Here is a 21,151-nt window from a genome sequence, read left to right on the forward strand (position 1 = left end):
CCTGGCAAAGATGTGTAACATATGGCTCCCAGGCTCAAAAAGCTTAGGATCATCATTCAAACAGTAATCTTGTTATATAACCTAGACAAGCCGCTTTGAAGGAGAAATTATGAGTCATGAAGAAATAACAAATTGTAAGCAACTTCAACACTCAGAAGCCTCTGTGACTCCCAAGCCATGAGCTGTGCGTGCGCACGTGTGGTGCTATATGTGTTAGCTACATATCAACTGATTTAATCTTCACAAACTATGAGTTGGCCACTATTATTATTCCCGTTTTATTATTTTTTAACATCTTTATTGGAGTATAATTGCTTTACAATGCTGTATTAGTGTCTGCTGTATAACAAAGTGAATCAGCTATATGTATACATATATCCCCATATCCCCTCCCTCTTGCGTCTCCCTCCCACTGTCCCTATCCCACCCCTCTAGGTGGTCACAAAGCACCTAGCTGATCTCCCTGTGCTATACGGCTGCTTCCCACTAGCTATCTATTTTACATTTGGTAGTGTATATATGTCAATGCTACTCTCTCACTTCGTCCCTGCTTCCCCTTCCCCCTCCCCGTGTCCTCAAGTCCATTCTCTATGTCTGTGTCTTTATTCCTGTCCTGCTCCTAGGTTCATCAGAACCATTTTTTTTTTAGATTCCATATATATGTGTTAGCATACGGTATTTGTTTTTCTCTTTCTGACTTACTTCACTCTGTATGACAGACTCCAGGTCCATCCACCTCACTACAAACAACTCTATTTCGTTTCTTCTTATGGCTGAGTAATATTCCTGTGTATACATGTGCCACATCTTCTTTATCCATTTATTCCCATTTTAGAAGGGAGGAAACTAAAATAGAGACACTAATTGCCCAACATGACCCAACTAAATATATCAGTATGAACTTCAGTTAATTGTCTTTAAACGTAACTGACAAATGAAAATTATATACTCTTTACTTTTTTTTTTTTTTTGCATTACGCGGGCCTCTCACTGTTGCGACCTCTCCCGTTGCGGAGCCTGTGCTCCGGACGCGCAGGCTCAGCGGCCATGGCTCACGGGCCCAGCCGCTCCGCGGCATGTGGGATCCTCCCGGACCGGGTCACGAACCCGTGTTCCCTGCATCGGCAGGCAGGCTCGCAACCACTGCGCCACCAGGGAAGCCCTATATACTCTTTATAAATAAGGGGATATGTATTTATTGCGCCTATTTTAAAGGCCTGGTACATAAAGGAAAACGTTAAGTGCCCTATTCTCAAAAACAGTGATTTCTTGAAAAATAAAAAAAACCACACACAATGAACAGAAAACTTTACCTCTTGGAGGCAATAAGAAAGTCTTAGGGAGAGAGGAGGTTTTCAAATACCTCAGTTCAGTGAGTTAATGCACGAAATTAAACGGCTGCCTAAACCCAGCTCCAGAGCTCAAGCCTCCAGGCTCCCAGGTCATCCGCGCGTCACTTTATCTCCGCCCACGTCGCGGCGGGGGACTATCCAATGGAAGGGCGGCTCTACGTGGGCCTCCTGTGCGCGTGCGCATCATCGGCTCGGCGATCCTTCTCATCGATGTGCTCAGGAGCAACTCCTTCAGTCTGGGCACTGCCAGCTTCGGCGCTACCCGCTCTGCTGTCGCGCCGCCATTTTGAAGACGGGAAGAGTCCGGGTCTCCAACACTTGGAGGCGGCGGCGTAGACTGGTACGTATGGTTTCCGCCCGCGTTAGCCCCATCCAAATTCGCCCATCTTCGGGCTGCAGCTCCCGGTGTTTCCTCTATTCCCACAGGGTCCCTATCGCTGTCGCCAGTCGTCCTGGCACTCTGTCTTTAGGATCCTTTTCGCTTACTCATCCTTCATCTCTGCTGGCACCTTTGCTTCTGTCGTCGGGCAGCCCTGACCGGTGTTAAAATATCTACTTCGAGCCTCAGGACTCCATCCCGGTGGAGCTCCTCATTGGCCACCCCAATCTAGTCGGAGTCGAGTCCCATTCGCGGACTCGAACCGGGCGGGCTGAGCGCCTCACGCCCTCCTATGGGCAGCGAGCTGTGCCCTGTGGGGGCGGGGGGCGAATTTTGGGGTTCGGGGAGAGCTTGGACTTTGGTCCTGTCTCGGTGGAGGGACACACAATAGGCGGTGGTGGACGTTACCCCAGTGATCTGTTGTTAGAGCTTAATCCGTCACCGGCCTGTTTGTTTTGTCCTTTCCCAGGAATAACTTTACAAAAGGGAAGATATTTTTCGCCTGCCCTTCCCGCCAGAAATGGCCAATGTGAGTAAATTAGCCTCTTAAGAAGCAGTATAGTAATAAAATAGTTTGGGAACTCGTTAGGAAGGACGGGTTTAATGATAATAGCATTGATGGCATAATGTTTCTCGTGATTAGTGTACCGGAAATGGCAAGGGAAGCAAGGGATGTGAATTAGGTTGATATGCTTTGCGGGTAGTTTGAACGCAACATATTTCTCAATACACGTCTATTTATTTCTATAAATTCGTTTTTAGAAATAAATTCAGTGCCAGCACCCTTTCAGTAGTTTTAAAAGACATTATTTCAGTAAATATTTAGAATTATTTTTAAGCCGTTTTCTGTTTCTTTGGTTAGGTAAACTGAAGGTTTTGTAGCAGTTTCAGTATAGGAAGTCACCTTCCAAATACTACAAAATGGGCGCAAGAGATATTATTCTCACAGGCCATAGAGATTTATTCACTGTAACAGTACAGCGATTACTCAAACGCATCCTGCCATAGGGAACACAAGACATATTTTAAAACAATTACAATAAGAGTAGAAACTAATTTTAAAACCTACACAAAGGTACAGTGCAGATTCAGAGCTTTGTGGAGAGGGAAAAGTAGGGGTTTGTGTTCACTTAATCAGAGAAGCATTTGAGGTTTGAAAGATGGGTGGGATTAGATAATCTGAGGTTTGGTTGGGCAGAGCAGGAGGTATATTCAAAGACACCCCCCCTTTCAAAAATCAGGAAGTCAGTTCTGTCTTCCTGAATGTAAAATGTGTGAAAGAGATAAGTGAGAAGGTTGGATTGTGGATTTGGAATCATGTAATAGAGAGTCTTGAATGCCAAACCCAGTAATTTGGACTTTATTCTTTAAATTTTGGTGATTTAATTAGAGCTGTGTGTTAGGAAGACTAATATGGCAACAGTTAGCCAGGAGAGTATTCCTGTAGTCAAATATGATATATTAAGTAATAGCCTAATGGTAAGACTATAAGGCCAAGTCGTAAAAGTAGACCACTAGTGTATCCCGTGTGTTAAGGTGAATTTATACCTAGCCATAATCATAGGAAGGGAATGTTGTAAAAGGAGCATGTGCTACTCTCAAAGGAAAGATACCAGTTAGAGTAGTATGCTAATATTTGACCTGGCTTTATTTTGATTTGAATGAATAAATTAATCCAGTAGGTATTTTGAAGGATACTTTTATTGTTAGAAGTTTACATAAAACAATATTCAAATATATGTTTAAAAATTTGTGTTCGTTTATGTGCATTTTAAGTGCTGAATGGATGTTACTAATGAAACATGAAGATAGATATGTATGTCTTCAACAATTTAGTTTGCATACATAGCATGGGTCAGGTATGTCTATGCTTCAGAGGCTGAACAGGTCAATTAAGAAGCCTTGGTGGGGACTTGTACAAACTGAAATACTCATTTCTGATATAAAGGGAGCAGCCTTTCCTTAGCTACAGTGATGTGTTGCCAACTAATGTCATTTGGGAATGTGAATCCAGCACTGCCAGATCTTTGGAGTTTGTAAGAACAGCTGAAAGTCTGGATCTTTTGTGTGAAATATCACAATTGCTCAATGTTGATATACAATTCAAATTTCTTGTACCACTGAGAATTACCATTTTTGTCTCTGAGCAGGTTGGGTGCACACCCAAGGGAAGATGCTTAAATTTTCAGGTGGGCAGAATGCTCTGGAGACAGGTCTTGCATTTTGAAGACATATAAAGGAGGTTCTGTCTATCCAGATCTTGTAGAAAGAGTTGGAATTTGCCAGGCCTAGGAGGAGAGGGAAAAGGACGTTTTAGCAGAAGAAATCTTGTGGCAGAATAAAGAAGGCAGAGAAATATGGGAAGACTTGGGTAGATATTTTTATGCGACTAAAGAGTGGAGTAAGAGAAGGAGGGATAAAATGAGTAAGAAATTATGTCAGAGAAGTAGAACGACCAGTTAGGATGTATTCTTGTACTTAGGATGAGAAAATCAGAAGGAACACAGGGCTGGATTTCAGAATACTATGTGAAAGGGAAAAAGAGTGATTCTACAGTATCTAGACTATTTCAACATCCTGGTAACTATTTTTCATACCAGCTTTCTAATCCCACTCCATTCTCTACACTGCCCTTAGTGGTACATTCCTTAAAACATCCTTTATTTTTATCAGTTTACTCTTTTCCTCCCTGCCTACAGGTTAAAATTCTGATTTATTATCTTGATATAACAGGCCCTTTCCTGTCTGTGTCACGTATAAAGCCTTTTAAAGTTGCCCACAAGTTAACTTTCAAGCTTGTTTTTTACTGCACTACCTTATATCCACCTTCAGTGAACTTGTCACTCTTCTGAGTACATCCTTTATGACTCCATCCCTTTGTTCCTGATAGTCACTCATTGAAATGCCCTTTCCCCAGCAAATTTCTATTTCTTCACAACTAAGTATATCCTCCATGAAACTTTTTGCCTATGTCCTCAAGGGTCTCTTAATTATTCAGATCTTTTGATAGCATTTCACAGATGATATAGTATTTGTTCTTACATGTTTTCCACTAATCTAAGAGTCAGCGATTTCTTTTTTTAATATAAAGAGCCAGATAGCAAATATTTTAGGCTTTGTAGGCCGTAGAGTCTCTGTGAAGCTACTTAACTCTGCCATTATGACATGAAAGCAGCCACAGACCATACATAAATGGGTATGGCAATAAAACTTTATTCACCAAAACAGACAGAAGGCTATATTCAGCTATAGTTTGCCAACCCCTGCATTAGATTATTCTGACTTAAGTATTTTGATGAAAGTTTATACGTGAAAGATGTTTACACATTCGTCCATTGTAACTGACCTCAGAGTCTAGGGAATGAACATAAGAGCAGAAAATGTATCACAAAGTTGTGTGCTAAAACGGAGGAAAGTGGACATTGCCATTAAAGAAAGAGGAAAGATGGTATGGTAGATAATTAGTACAATTTACAGCAGTAAAAGAAGAGAAGAGTTAGAAAGTAAATAGGTTTTGTTTCTAGGAGAGGTTTTGAAAGTTCTTTATTTTGAGAATAGAATCTTATCAGTTGTGTTACCTTTTTAGTGTCATCACTAAATAGGGCAACTTTTAGAGGTTCCCATTCTTTCTGTATGGCACTCTTAATTCTGGCCTTGGGAAAGCCATATATTTTTACCCAAAGTAACTTATTACTTGTTTTTTAAATATTTGTATTTACTTCTAAAATTATAAATGTACATGATGCTTATCCTATGGTAGCTGCTCAATAATAGTAGAATAAACATTGGTTTTAAAAGATATATTGCAATGTGAGGATTTGCCAGAGATTGTCTGTGTTAGTATAGCATTTATATCCAGAATAATTTTGATTTTTGTGTCCTTCTTAGGTGCTCTGTAACAGAGCCAGACTGGTTTCCTATCTCCCAGGATTTTGCTCTTTAGTTAAAAGGGTTGTCAATCCCAGAGCCTTTTCAACTGCAGGATCTTCAGGTTCTGATGAGTCTCATGTGGCCACTGCACCTCCAGATATCTGTATGTAAAAGTTATTATTGCTTTACTTATAATTGTTTCATAACCTTCTGAGTTGTGTTTCCTGTAATACAGTAAGTCCCCTACATACAAACCTTCAAGTTGTGAACTTTCAGAGATGTGAACACGAGTTCGCGTGACCAGTCACGCAAGTTAGTTCACATGTCTGGTGTACATTGTCACGTGTGTGCATTCTCTACAAGTGGTTGCGCTTTTGTGTACTTTATGGTACTGTATAGAGTACAGTAGTACAGTATCTTTATTTCAAGCCCAGGATGTCCGGAAGCAAGCGTAAAAGCAGCGTATAGCTGGTATTGCTAAGAAGCGCCAAGCAATAACAATGGAAACAAAAGTGAAAATAATTGAGAGAGTGGAATGAGGCGAAAAGAAGGTAGACGTTGCTCATTCTTATAACATGCATCGTTCAACCATCAGCATGATTCTAAAGAACAAGGACAAGGTCATGGAACACATGAAGTCTGCTGTGCCGATGATGTTGACAATAATATCGAAGAAGCGTGGAAAAGTGATGAAGGAGTTGGAGAAACTTCTTAGTATGTGGGTGCAGGGTCAGCATCAGCGTCAAGTCCCACTCAGCTTAATGCTGATTCAAGAGAAAGCTAAAAGCCTTTATGGAGACTTGAAACACGGCAAAGAATCAGAGGGCACATCTTTTAATGCCAACCATGGCTGGTTTCATCGGTTCAAGGCTAGAGCCAACCTTCACAATGTAAAAGTAAGTGTCAAGGCAGCAAGTGCAGATATGGTAGCTGACCGGGAATTTCCTGAAATGCTTCGAGAAATTATTGATGAAGGTGCGTATTCACCTGAGCAGGTTTTTGATGTGGATGAGACAGGACTGTACTGGAAGAGGATGCCAGAGGAAAAGTTACATCAGTAAGGGGGAAAAGTTGATGCCAGGCTGTAAAGCAGCAAAGGATAGGCTACCTCTGTTGTTTGGTGGCAATGCTTCTTTCCAGCGATATGAAGCGATATGGCTCTCTTAGTTTATCACTCAGGGAACCCAGGAGCCCTTAAAAACATAGCCAAGGGCTCTCTTCCTGTTGTGTGGGAGAGTAACCCCAAAACCTGGGTCACACAGGCCATTTTCCAGGACTGGTCTTTCCACCACTTTATCCCAGAGGTAGAGAAGTATTGCTTGGAGAAGGACATCCCATTCTACATTCTTTTGCTGCTCAGCAGTGCTCTGGGCCACCCCCCATTCATGGACGACTTTCATCCCAACATCAAAGTAGTGCATCTGCCACCGAATACTACATCTCTCATCCAACCTATGAACCAGGGAGTTATAGCAACTTTCAAGAAATATTATTTACGTCACAGTTTTCATCAGGCAGTAAAGGCAAGTGACGAATCAGGAACAACCTTGTGACAATTTGGAAGGACTGTAACATCCACGAGGCCATAAAAAACATTGACTTTGCTTGGCATGAGGTTACGGCCATACCCATGAATGGGGTTTGGAAGAACCTTTGCCTGCAGTTTGTTCACAATTTTCGTGGATTTGAAAGGTGGATGAGGAGTCCAAAGAGGTCTTCAGCAACTTAGTGACCCTCAGCGAGAAGCTGGAGCTAGATCTGCAAGAGGACAACTTCATTGAAATCCTTGCTGTGCACCATGAGGAGCTTACTAATGAAGACCTGATGGAGTTGGAGGGCAAGAGAGGACGAAAAGAGACAAGAGGAAGAAGAAGTAACTGAAGAACCGAAGAGATTCATGATGCAAGGGGTTTTTCTTTATTTGAGAAGGCACTGTTAGTTTTTGAGGCACAGGACCAAAATGTAGAACAGTACACAGAGGTTGCAGCAGCCATTCAGAATGCAATCCACTGCTACCATGTCATCTATGATGAGAAAAAAAGACCTACTACCCAGACATCACTGGATTGTTTTTTCAAGAGGGTAGATAGAATTGAGTCCAGCAAGGAAGCAGAGCCTGTGCCATCCACGTCAGGCATCAGTGAAATTGCAGTTTGCCCTCCATCTCCTTGCTGATGATCCTTCCGCTCTGTCATCTCCCACCTCCTCTCCCTCCTCCAGTCAGTAACTCTTCTTGCCTGTTCACCCAATGCCAGCCCTGTACACCAGCTGTTGTACTGGACTACTGTACTTTTCAAGGTACTCTACTGTAAGATTTAAAGGTCTTTATTTTTTGTGTTTGTTTTCTATGTATTACTTGTGTGAAAAGTATTATAAACCTATTACAGTACAGTACTATATGCTAGCCGATTATGTTAGTTGAGTACCTAGGCTAACTTTATTTGACTTATGAACACACTCTCGGATTGGAACTCATGCATGTGTAGGGGACTTACTGTATTTCTTCTTGAGGTTTTACTGATTTTCTAAAGTTGAGTTTATCCCACTGAAAATAAAATCAGAGCTCTTGCCTAAATATTTATACCAGAAAGTTACAGTATTTTTTAAAAGAAGATTGAATATTGGTTTCTAAAACTTATTTTCTTGAACTTTAGTGTTTTTCTAATGATCTTTGAGCACACAGTCCTCCCTGAAACAAATCTTCTTTTGATCCTATTAAACTATGTTACTACTTCTTGATTCTTTGCTGAATTTCTTAAATGTAGCTGTCACTTTGAGTGTTTATTAAATCAAAGTCTGCTTTTTCTTATCCATCTTGTGCACCACTATCAATCATTCTAAAATACTTTAAATCATGTCACTTCCTTCATAAGCCTCGATTATCTCCCACTGCTTTCAGTAGCAGTTCCTAAACTATTCCCAAGCTATGAATCATTGTTCAAGGATGAAAAAAAAATTTTTTTAAGCTCTGTGATTAGTTAACTTGGAGAAATGCTTTATACCATAGTCCTATCGTAGAGGTTTATAATACACGCTAAAATATTCAGGGAGCGCTCTTAGAAACTTTACCTGATGTATTCTAAAGGAATTGCCCATGGAATCGTTTTTCATGCAACACATTACTTACAGTGTAATATAAGTTCACTTGGGCATGCAAAGCCTCCCCTGGTTTTCTTGGTCCAGTTTTCTAACTCCATCTCTGATTACTCCTCAATTTTCATAATCTGAAGGCTCAATATACATCTATCATAAATGAAAGATTTGTCACTCAGAATATGTAAAGGGTTTGCATTGTGAATATACAGCCAACCCTCCTTATCCATGGGTTCTTCATCCTCACATTCAACCAACCAAGGATTAAAAATATTTGAGGAAAAAAATTCCAGAAAGTTCCAAAAAGCAAAACTTTAATTTGCCACACACCATATCATTTACATTGTTTTTGATATTATAGGTAATCTAGAGATGATTTAAAGTATACAGGAGGATGTGATGTACGAAGGTTACAGTATATGTGCGTGCAGTTGACTCTTGGACAACATGGTTTTGAGCTGCTCAGGTCCACTTTATACGCAGATTTTTTTCAAAACTAAATAAGTACGGTACAATTCTCGGTTCATTGAATCTGAGGATGTGGAACCGACTATACAGAGAACTGCCTATAAATTATACTCAGATTTTTGACTGCATGCAGGGTTTGAACAGCTAACCCCTCAGTTGTTCAAAGGTCAGTAGAGATATGCCCTTTTATATAAGGGACTTGAGCATATGCAGATTTTGGTATCTGTGGGGGTCCAGGGAGCAGTCCCCTGTGAATAACTAGGGACAACTATATAAAGAATTTTTGTAGATCAATAGGAGAAAGAAAACCCAGTAGAAAACCAAACAAATTTCAAAAATGGATTTGAACAGGCTATTTCTGTAGGAGAAAACCTAAATGACTGGTAAACATTTGAAAATATGCTCAAATTCACTGTTAATATGGGATATTTATTTAAAGAAACAGATCTGAATAATCTGTAGAACCCATGTTCTTCAAAATAGCTGGTAAGTTTAAGTTTGTGAACTGACTCCAGTCAATCATTAGTGGCTGTCGAGAGCCTTGTTACTCAGTGTGATCTGCAGACCAGCATAGCATAGCATGGCATAGCATCAGCATCATCTGGGACTGTTTAGAAACGAAGAATTTTTAGCCCCACTGCAGACCTAGTAAATCAGAATCTGCATTTTGAGAAGATCTTAGATGATTCTTAAATAATTAAAAGTTTGAGACATACTGGGCTAGAGTGTTTAGGTTGAGAATCATGTGACAGTGTCTGTGTTCAGCAGGGAAATGTTCTGCAGTTGATGGGTGATGTCTGTCATAGGTATGGAAGAGCGATATGGGGGCAGCCATATTGACATGGTCGTTTTTAGTCACTCAGTTCTGGCAGAGTTTATAAATTTTTTTTTATAAATTTTTTTTTATAAATTTTTTTATAAATTTTTTATAAGTTTTATAAATTTATAAATATTTTTATTGCCAGCTAAAGTCTGCAGCAGTTGTCCCTTCCTTTCTCTAAACAAAATTCCTACTCTGAGTATTTCTTCATTTGATTTTCTAATTTATTCTTTTCTGGATCTTTTTGAATTTTTCATATGTCAGGATTTTTTTAAGTTTTACAGGAATAAAAATGTGGTCTATTCTTCTGTAAGTATTAAATCCATATTAACTCATGTAGCTGGTAAACAGGGCATTATGTCACATTGGTTCGTACAAGATTTTTTTCCAGTCCATTAATGTTTTGTGCCACCAGGTAACAGCAGTTGAATGCCCCTCCCCAAGGGTAGCCACCATTAAGTCTGATGTCTTTCCTTACAGATGTTTTTTTTACTGTATTTAAAAACACAAATATAAGGATGAAAAATAAATGTCATATATGCTGTTCTTTGACTTAGCTTTTTCTTTTAATGTAATATGTACTGGACTTCGTTCACTATCAGTAAAGATTTACCATATTCTTTTTAATGACTGTCAAGAATTACATAGTGTGGGAGTTCCCTGGTAATCCTAGTGGTTAGGATTCCGGGCTTTCACTGCCATGGCCCAGGTTCAGTCCCTTGTCAGAGAACTGAGATCCCACAAGCCGCACAGCATGGCCAAAAAAAAAAAGAATTACATTTACAGTACTTTATTGAATTCTTTCCCTAGTAATGGAATTACCTATGAGCTGACAGCTGGTTGCTTTGATTAGTCTTTTGGAATAACATGAAACAAACTAATTTATATTTACACAGGAAAGCAAACTTCAAACAACTATTGGTTAGCTAAAAAAAAATACCTAATTGGAAGAAGAACATTCTTTCAGTCTACCAATGTACTTAACTAGTAAGGAGAAAATGATTCATTTTGTCGTTCCTCTTTAGGCTCTCGAACAGTTTGGCCCGATGAAACTATGGGACCATTTGGACCTCAGGATCAGAGATTCCAGCTTCCTGGGAACATAGGTTTTGATTGTCACCTCAATGGGACCACATCACAGAAGAAAAGCCAGGTTCATAAAACTTTACCTGATGTTCTAGCAGAACCTTTATCGAGCGAAAGACATGAGTTTGTTATGGCACAATATGTGAATGAATTTCAGGTAAGTTGTTAAGGTCATTCTGTTTTTCTAATTATTAATGCTATATTAATTTCTGATAACTGAACATATTACTTTCATTGAAAAAGTAAAAAAAAAATCTATTTAAGTCCAGTATAAACAGGAACAACATATATAGCTTTTAAAAGCTTGGCATTGTCCTGTACATAGCGTTTGCTATATAATTTTTTTCACCTAACTACATTGCAGTCTCTTTTAGGTAATTAAATAATTCTTCAAAAATATATTTTTTTACTAAATGTTTATTTCAAATATAAATAACTTAATTCTATAACTGGAAATTTATATTCCCTGTTTTTCACTTTTATTAATGGTAATTGTAATTTATATATGGACCAAATTCCGACTAGTTTTATATTCCTCTAGCCATTTAAAAAGAAAATTTTGAGATCTCTGAAACTCTGGATACAGTAGACTGAAGAGGAGGATTTTTAAATAGCTTTTGTAAAAACAATTCCTGAGGGTTTTTTTTAATGAGTTTTTTAAACTGGTATCGCATATGAATTTTTAAATGCATTTTAAAACTAGTATTGCTCATTGCTCACTCAAATGGAAAGTTACATGCATTTCAGAGTTTCTTTCAAACCCCGATCCTTATCATTTTTCATATTTCTATATAGCTTCAGGTTGAGATTTTGATCAAAGCCATATTATTAAAAGCAGCAACCCCTCAAATTATGGGTGATATCAGATAACCTAACACTGGGACACAGTTGACCTCCCCTGACTTTTTATCTCAGATATTCCTTCTCAGTCTTTTTGACTCCTCCTCTGTCTACCAGTTACATGATATTTCCCAAATGTCTCTGATCTTCATTTTCTCATTTGACTTGCTCCCCGGTCACTTAAGTCCTTGGCTTTCTCCACAGGCTGTGTATTCATATTTCCTAGCTTCTTATTTCTGTTTCTGACATTTCTGGTTCTATATTACTATCTGCCTGCCAAACATCTTTATCTGGATGTCTCAGAAGTCCCAAGATTTTACACGTCTAGTACTGAATTAGTCCTTTTTCTCTCAAAACTTGTCCTTATTCCCATGTTGTCAGTAGTATAAGTGACTTAGTCATCCTCCCACTGTCCCAAAAATAAAAATTATAGTGCCAACCTTGACTCCTCTTTTCATCATACCCCTGTAAATAGTGACAGAATTACATTGCTTCTATCTCTGAAAGTAGCTCTTAAATAATTTGTGTACCTTCAATTCTCACTAATACTGCCAAAGTTCAGCGCCTCCTTATCTTACCTCAATTTTTATAGGCATTATAGTATGATGGACTGTGGAGATAGGATAAATCTGTATTCAGAGATTAACTCAGCCATTTACTTAATTTTGTGACCTTGAGAAAGTTACTTCACCTTTCTGAGCCTCTGTTTCTTTATATGTAAAATGAGGATAATAATAATCCCTGGCCTACAAAGTTGCTATGAGGATTAAATGTGAAAATGTATGTAAAATACTTATTACACTAAGTGATCAGTAATTGTTGGCTGTTACTGGTCTGTCACCTGCTCTTCCTCGTTGCCATACATCCTCTACAGTAATACTGTCATTAGCTTTTTATATCGCATGTTGATATTCCTCATTGCTTTTTCAAAATTTCATAATGTGGCATAAATGGCTTTCCACAATTTTGATCCCTTATCTTTCTCACCTTACTTCCCACTACTTCCTACTCCTTCTGTTCTCCAATAACAGCATATTTTCATTTTTTTAAAATTACACCATTCCCTTTGACCATTGTATGCCTTTGCACGTTATTATCTCTTGCTGGACTGTTTTTTTCCTCCTGAATTCTTAACCTATAGTCTGTCTATTCTTTATCTGTCAGACACACATGTTAATTAATATGTAACTCAAACGTGATTTCAACCTTTTCCTGATTTCTGCCCGCAAAGCAAGTTTCTTCCCCATCTATACCTCCAGAAGACTTCCGTTATAACTATATAGCATTTCTGATATGGATTGCATTTATTTGTTCATGCATTTTTCTTCTACTAACTCTTATATACCTAAGAGTGAAGACTGGATTTTTTACCATTGTAGTGCCTGTTCCTGTTTATAATGTCTAGTGTATAATAGGCACCCTGTAAATTTCTGTTGAATAAAAGCCTCTAAGCACTTCCTGTTGGAGAAGCTATATGTTTAATCATGTTGCTTTGTAAGTTAGTGTTCTTATCCTCATTTTACAGATTATACAACAAAAGGAAGGATAATTAGATATAACAGAATATCAGAAGAGGTAACATTGTAAGACACAATAATGGCGCATTTTAGTTAGTTTTTTAGCCAACGTCTATTCATATTAAGTCTTAGAATATCAGGGTATTTATATGTTCCTTTTTTTAATTCAACATTTTTTTTAAATTTTCAAATATTACATTCATCATAGAGAAAAGTTTGAGTATGTAAGAAAACACTGCCTATTACCCCATCACCAGCTAGGTTAGGATTACTGAAAAAACTTTCTAGGGAAAACAGGTTTATAACAGGCAAGATATTTTATTTGAACTCCAGATTTTGTTTACTTATATTTCTTATTCCACCTTAGGGTAATGATGTACCTGTTGAGCAAGAAATTAACAGTGCGGAAACTTACTTTGAAAGTGCCAAAGTAGAGTGTGCAATCCAAACATGTCCGGAATTGCTGCGAAGAGGTATGTTGTGCTTTATTCATATTTACACTAGTGTGTGTTAGATAATGTCACTAATTTTTTAATGTGTTGAATAATGTACTCCATAGGAATCGTAATGCTTTATAACTTAGTATTTTAATATGTCTAGCTGGAAATGATGATTGCCTGGCCAAGATAAGGCTTTCAAGTGTCCCCTGACATCTGACCTCATGCTGCCATTAGATAGGAATAGTAGAATTTTTAATAACTTTTTTCCTAAATCTTTTCCTAAAGTCATCCCACTCCTGGGTGATTATTACAGCCATAATTTCCATGAGCTAATACATTAGTACTACTGAGAAAAATCTTAATAATAAACTTTTTTTTAAATTACAAGACCAAGAACATGTAACCCAACTTACTCTTCAGAATTGTTGGCAATATATTTTCGTTCATCCAAAAAGAGCAGAAGTAAACCAAAACTAAATGCATTTCATCCTTTTCAAAACTAATATGCATTTATAAACCTAACTTGGTACCATAATAATTTAACTTAATCATCATTTTTCTAAAGTATTTTATGAACTGTTTCTTTTTTTAAAAAATTTATTTTTTTCTGGAGTTTTATTCTTATTTCACTTACAGATTTTGAATCACTGTTTCCAGAAGTAGCCACCAACAAACTAATGATTCTGACTGTAACACAGAAAACTAAGAATGATATGACTGTTTGGAGTGAGGAGGTAGAAACTGAAAGAGAAATGCTCTTAGAAAAGGTAATTCTTTCAGCTGCTGACAATTTAATTTTATGATCTTATTTAAATACCAATGAACCAGTGTTTTAAAATGATGGCTATTTTTTCTAGCCTTTACTAATTCTCTGCTAATGTATTCCAGTACTAAAAAACTTAACATGTTTTCTGAGAATAAAAATACCACAATTTTTTTTTTTAGTGTCTTTGAAAAACTTAGATTCTGTCCAGTACTTCCTCAGTTTTTTTTAAATTTATGTTTTAGGAAATTTGGGAATATAGTAAACAACAAAAATGTAAAATTAACTCTTCATACCCATCTCTCTCTCCTTCTCTCTGATCCTCTCTCCCCCTCCATGTCTCTTTCTCTCTCTCTCTCTCTCAAGCATGTCAAGTAAAAAGTGAAAATACCTCAGCCTTCTTAAAGGGGTAAACAATAACAGTGTACAGTACAATAATAATATAATGTATATACCCACATTTTTTTCCCATCCTTTGCTTTTAACTTAGAAGATATGTTTTGACACCTTTCCATAACATTACGCATAGATTTTATTTCATTCTTTGTAAAAATCTGTGTAATATTACATTGCATGGGCAAACCGTAAATTTTTTAAATTATTTAAAAAAATTTTTAGTCATTTATAAGTTGAAAATCAAACTTAGGCTATTACAGGCAGTGAATATATTTGTACATATATTTTTTGTACATACTTACATATTCCTAAATAGGGAAATCGGAGGGTATATTCATTTTAAGTTTTGAAAGATACTGCCAATTTGACCGCCAAAAAGACTGTCCTAGTATATATGCTCTCACCTTTACCCTGGATATTAGCATTACTTTTCATTTTTACCAACCTGAGAAATGAGAAGTAGTAACTTAAAGTCTTATATTTAAAAATTATATAATTATTTATCTAAGAGCTTGATGTTCAGTTATATCAATTTCTTTCTCTACAAGATAGAAAGGAATATTCCTTTGCCTGTATGACATGTTGGGATTAGCTCACTTGGACACCTTAGCTAACTATAGTTGAAAAAATTCTCTTTAGTAATTTACATACAGGATAATATTTGGAATTATTTTATATTTTCTTTAGGGTTGGATGTATGGTTCTCTTCATTTATAAAAATATTATTTACATACTCAATAGAGTATTTTATGGTAATGACTTCATACTTAAATGTCCCACATATAACTTTACTAATAAATTCCATGTGGTAATTAATAATCATGAGCAAGTTATATATGCCAGCTAACAAAGAAATTACAGAGAGGCATAAGGCATTCTCTCTGATCTTTAAAAGATCTGAATTTGGAGAAGTGAAATTTAAATACATAATAACTCAATAAACATTTTCTATTTATATATTGACAATGATTAGTAAATGTATACTACCATTTAGACACTAGAGAGTTTGCTCTGATATGTGCATTGTATTAGTAAGTCCTACTTTTTGAACCATTCAAGATTCTGAGCCTCATTTGATACTGACTCCCGTATAGATGTAAGTCAGCAACAAAGACCCAATGCAGCCAAAAAATAAAATAAATAAAAAAAAAAAATTTCCAGCCTTTGAAATGGCAACACGCTTTATCATGTGCATTTTAAACTTTATAATGACTAAAGCTATTTTATTTTTTTATGAAAAAACATTTTTTATTTTAGACATGTTAGTGGTTATTTTAGAACCACACATAGCTTACTGTCCAAGTAGATATTATATGTTGTGGTTTACTTTATTTCAGTTTTTTACCAGCAGATGTCAGTGTTTGCTATTGATGAGCAGAAATCTTTTTTTTTTTTTAATTAATTAATTTATTTTTGGCTACGTTGGGTCCCCGTTGCTGCACACGGGCTTTCCCTAGTTGTGGCGAGCGGGGGCTACTCTTCGTTGCGGTGCGCAGGCTTCTCATTGCGGTGGCTTCTCTTGTTGCAGAGCACGGGCTCTAGGTGTGCTGGCTTCAGTAGTTGTAGCTCGCGGGCTCCCAGTGCAGGCTCAGTAGTTGTGACACACAGGCTTAGTTGGTCCACATGTGGGATCTTCCCAGACCAGGGATCGAACCCATGTTCCCTGTACTAGCAGACGGATTCTTAACCACTGCGCTGCCAGGCAAGTCCCAAGCAGAAATCTTTAAGAAAAATACTTAAACTGGTTCTTTTTGTGATCATTTGGGATTCTTTTAGTTAACCTTTGCAAACATTTAAATGCATCGTTTTGTTCACCTTGTAGTTTTTGTGTATGGTACATCTTTTATTAAATTGATACATGATTCTAATGACTTTCCTAAACCATACTCAGTTTTCCTATTTTTAAGAATTATGAGAATTAATGAAATACAGCAGTAAGTGTAAATATTAAGTATGAAAATAACCTATAGAGTACAGTATTATCTAAATGTTTTTCATTAGTTTACAAGAAAGTACAGGCATGCCTTGGAAGTATTGCAGGTTAGGTTCCAGGCCACCATAATAAAGCAAATATCGCAATAAAGTGAGTCACACAGATTTTTTGGTTTCCCAGTGCATATAAAAGTTATGTTTATACTGTACTGTAGTCTAAGTGTACAAAAGCATTATGTCTAAAAAAAAGTACATACCGTAATTTAAAAATACTTTATTGCTAAAAAATGCTAACCATCATCTGAACCTTCAGTGAGTCATAGTAGTAAAACATCAATAAAGATCACAGACTACAGATCATCATAACAAATATAATAATAGATGAAAAAGTTTGAAATATTGAGAGAATTACCGAAATGCCAAACAGACACGTGACGTGAGCAAATGCTATTGGAAAAATGTTGCCAATAGGCTTTCTGGACACAGGGTTGCCACAAACCTTCAATTTGTAAAAACCTTACCTGCGAAGTGCAATAAAGTGAAGCCCAAAAAAATGAGATATGCCTGTATTTGGAGAAAATAGGTTAAAGTTGTATATCTCTATAGCAGGGATCAGCAAACTTTTTCTGTAAAGAGCCAGATGGTAAATTTTTAGGTTTTGTAGGTGATAGGTTCTCAACTACTCAATTCTACCATGTATTGTTAAAGCAACCACAGACCATATATAAATGAACAGGCATGGCTACATTCCGGCAAAACTGTATTTACACAAACAGGCAGGCAGCCAGCCAGGTTTGGCCCTCGGGCTATCAAGGCTTGGACTTTTGAGCATCTCAGGTTAGTGCCAGAGATGCTCAGTGAGGTCTCATCACTCTAGGTGGACCAGAAATTCACGTTACCCTGTAGTGCGTGACCCCTGATATCACCATTCAGCTCTCAGCCCCGCAGCTGGCACTCTCTGCTGGACCTTGAGGAATCTCACCTTGTATCTGCACAGCTCAACCCTTGGCTACTGAACCAGGGTAAATTGCTCCGCGGACCACATGGGAAGCCCATTTGTGCATCTCCCTCTGCTCCATTACCCTACACCAGAAATTCCAGATGCTTCAACAGTTCAGAACTCTTGCTTTCTACCCCTTCAGCTCAGTGACGCTATCACTTTGCTTGGGCTCCACTTCTTTGCCCTGCAACAAGAGAGTGTCCCCAGACAGAAGCCTGGAGCATATATGGGGATCACCTTATTTGTTTCCCTTCTCCGCTGCTGTTTTGTCTGCCTATTGTTCAGTGTCTAAAAACAGTTGCCTCATATATTTTGGTCAGTTTTATATTTTTCAGCAAGTGGCAAGTTTGATAACTGTTACTTTGTTATAGCTGTGAGTGAAACTGTGCCCTTGTCTTTCAACACTTATAGTCTGTCTTTTTTTTTTTTTAACATTCTAATCTGATTCTAATATTTGCTTCTAGTCTTTTTCACTGCTTAGACTTCTGATAAAGCTAATAAAGACATTGTAGGAATTAGGATGGTAAGACCAAGATTTTAATACATGCATGTGGTCTGTAATGTTTATACATAATACAAAAGATAGAGAGGTGTATAGTGAAAAGGAAGTATGTGGTCCAGCCCTGTACCCAATCTATCCATTTATCTTATTATTTTTATGTGCCTTTTCAGAAATATTTCATGACTATGTGAGTGGGTAGATGTGTTTTTGAAGGACACACAAACAAATACATGTTTTTAACCAACTTTCATTCAAATTAATGAATGGTCCATATCTTTTCATTATGAATATTTTGTTTTCCCTTTCTTACCTTATTTCTAATACCTCTGTAATGATACAAAATAGCAACTGTAGGTTATAATCCATGACAAATTTGGGAGTTAATAGCACAGAAGTGATTAGAAATAGTTCCTAAAATAGGAAATAATTTAGAAGAAAAAAATATACAATTTAGACTTTTTAAAAGAAATGAAAATATTATATGAACCATTAATCTTTTGGACTGGTGAAAATAATCTTAGGACTTTACAGTCTTAATTTATCATTAGTTTTAATTGTTTATTAATCTTATTGTATTCTCTATCTGAAGCAAAAAATATTTATCTTAAAAATTTATTGAGAAATAAAACACTCTGTGCTGCTGCTTTGAGCATATTATTTGTGCCTTTTTCTATGCAGTTCATCAGCGGTGCTAAAGAAATTTGCTACGCCCTTCGAGCTGAAGGCTATTGGGCTGACTTTATTGACCCATCATCTGGTTTGGCAGTGAGTAATTAAATACATTTTGAAAGCCACATTATATAATTTGAAGTAGGAATTATTTTTATTATAAAATTGTTTATAATTATAACCTTGGTAAAAGTAGACCATTTAAGACTTCGAAAACCTCACAATTTTATGCAAAGAGGTATAAAAATAGGTACCAAGAGTCTGTTGAATTCACAATAGGTACCAAGAGTCTGTTGAATTCACAACTTTGAGGGACCTCTGGCACTCATAGTTAAGCTTCTCCATCACTTTAAATTTTTTTCATTAAAAATAATTTTAAAATTTATTTTCCATCCTCATTAATAGGTATTGTTTGAATTACATTGAATTAGTGTGTTTACTGTTCATTAGTTAAAACTTAGTATCCAATAGTTTCATTAAGGAAGAAACACACACTTATTTTTAGAATTAAGAATATGGATGGTAAAGAAATATTTAGAAAAGTAACTTTTTGGAAATTAACATTTGTAAAGCTATACTTTAAAGAAAATAACTGAACCACTATTGTGGTCATATTTTACATTCTGTGTATATCTTTTAACTACAAATAGTAATTTTTTCAATCTTAAAATAGGAATATATACTATTTCTTTTCAAAGTCAAGATTTAGTGAGTACTAGAAATGAAAAACTTACTCTGATAGTTTTCTTATCTTAAAAATTACAAAAGTGAACCATAGATGATTGCCTAATTCTTATTTCATCTCTAAAGGTCATATAATATTATGCATTTGGTTCTAGGTAATATGCAGTCTGCTAGATCATTCATTTCTCATTTCCAGAATGCACAGGTATTGAGGGGAGAGGAGGTATTAGGACAGTTAGGTGTTCCATGTGACCTTTTTATTTCTTATTTGATTTTTTAAATATTCAGAGTATTTATATAGATACGTGTTCGTATTTGCATAAAAATTATTACTTCATTATCTTTCTAGCTAATGAAAATATGACTTGTTTTATTTCCTCCAGTTTTTTGGACCATATACAAACAACACTCTTTTTGAGACAGATGAACGCTATCGACATTTAGGATTCTCTGTTGATGATCTTGGTTGCTGTAAAGTGATTCGCCACAGTCTCTGGGGTACCCATGTGGTTGTAGGAAGTATCTTCACTAATGCAACACCAGAGAGCCATATTATGAAGAAATTAAGTGGAAACTAGCAGTAATGTCAACTTATTTGCTCTGCTATTTGTAACATTTGGGATGATCTATACACTGTCAAAGGCTTCAGTTTTCAAAATTTAATTCCTTGTAGGTATTTATTTCAACATTTATGAATTTACAATATTGGCAAGCGGTTTGTGATTTTTAAATTTCAAATGTTCATTCATAATATCATGACATACATCTTGAGCACATCCACATTGTATAGAATGTGATAACTAACATGTAACCAGGGTATGATCTCATATTGTTATTTCTCCCCTTAATTGGAAAAACCTCAGTTTTAATTATTTTTCTCCAAAAATAAATCATACATTTGGTTATGACATGTGTTTTTTCATTGCAGTATTTTTAAAATATAATTCTTAAAGATTCCTAAGAAACTACAATATTAATCTTCTTAAAGTTTGTTTTTTCGTTTTTGGTTTTTTTTTTAATAAATGCAGTTGAGAAATCTGGATTCAGTGTAGATTTAACTTTTTTCTAATTTTCTTTTTACTATATTACTTGTTAGATGTCCTGGTGCCATCTAAGTATTACTTTGAAATAATGTATGTACAGGAAAAGAAGAATAAGGATAATACTAAAACTTTACATATAAAAGAATATGAATCTCAACTTTATACATAGTGAAAAATAATTCTTAACTCCTGGGTTGAGACAGATAAATGTAGTTTATTCTCAGACAAAACTATGCTTCAGCTGCTAAGTCATATTTCTCCAAATTTAGCAATAGATGGAAACTGCAGTAGTTTACA

The 21,151-nt window shown here is 36.4% G+C and overlaps 1 protein-coding gene across 1 annotated transcript; it reads left to right on the forward strand.

The window, feature by feature from the left end:
- The first annotated feature begins 1,584 nt into the window (after positions 1-1,584).
- On the forward strand, positions 1,585-20,719 carry MMADHC (metabolism of cobalamin associated D). The gene is made up of 8 exons (XM_060016826.1): positions 1,585-1,692; positions 2,201-2,260; positions 5,620-5,764; positions 11,008-11,225; positions 13,793-13,898; positions 14,502-14,632; positions 19,137-19,223; positions 20,195-20,719. Exons 2-8 carry the CDS (start codon positions 2,252-2,254, stop codon positions 20,387-20,389), a joined length of 891 nt encoding a protein of 296 aa, XP_059872809.1. The 5' UTR covers positions 1,585-1,692; positions 2,201-2,251; the 3' UTR covers positions 20,390-20,719.
- The last annotated feature ends 432 nt before the right edge of the window (positions 20,720-21,151 follow it).

Source organism: Delphinus delphis, chromosome 7, assembly GCF_949987515.2.
Source record: "Delphinus delphis chromosome 7, mDelDel1.2, whole genome shotgun sequence".
Taxonomy (NCBI): domain Eukaryota; kingdom Metazoa; phylum Chordata; class Mammalia; order Artiodactyla; family Delphinidae; genus Delphinus; species Delphinus delphis.

Coding starts and splice junctions, on each gene's coding strand:
- MMADHC (XM_060016826.1), top strand. Junction 5,765..11,007: donor CACTGCACCTCCAGATATCT/GTATGTAAAAGT, acceptor GTTCCTCTTTAG/GCTCTCGAACAGTTTGGCCC. Junction 11,226..13,792: donor AATATGTGAATGAATTTCAG/GTAAGTTGTTAA, acceptor ATTCCACCTTAG/GGTAATGATGTACCTGTTGA.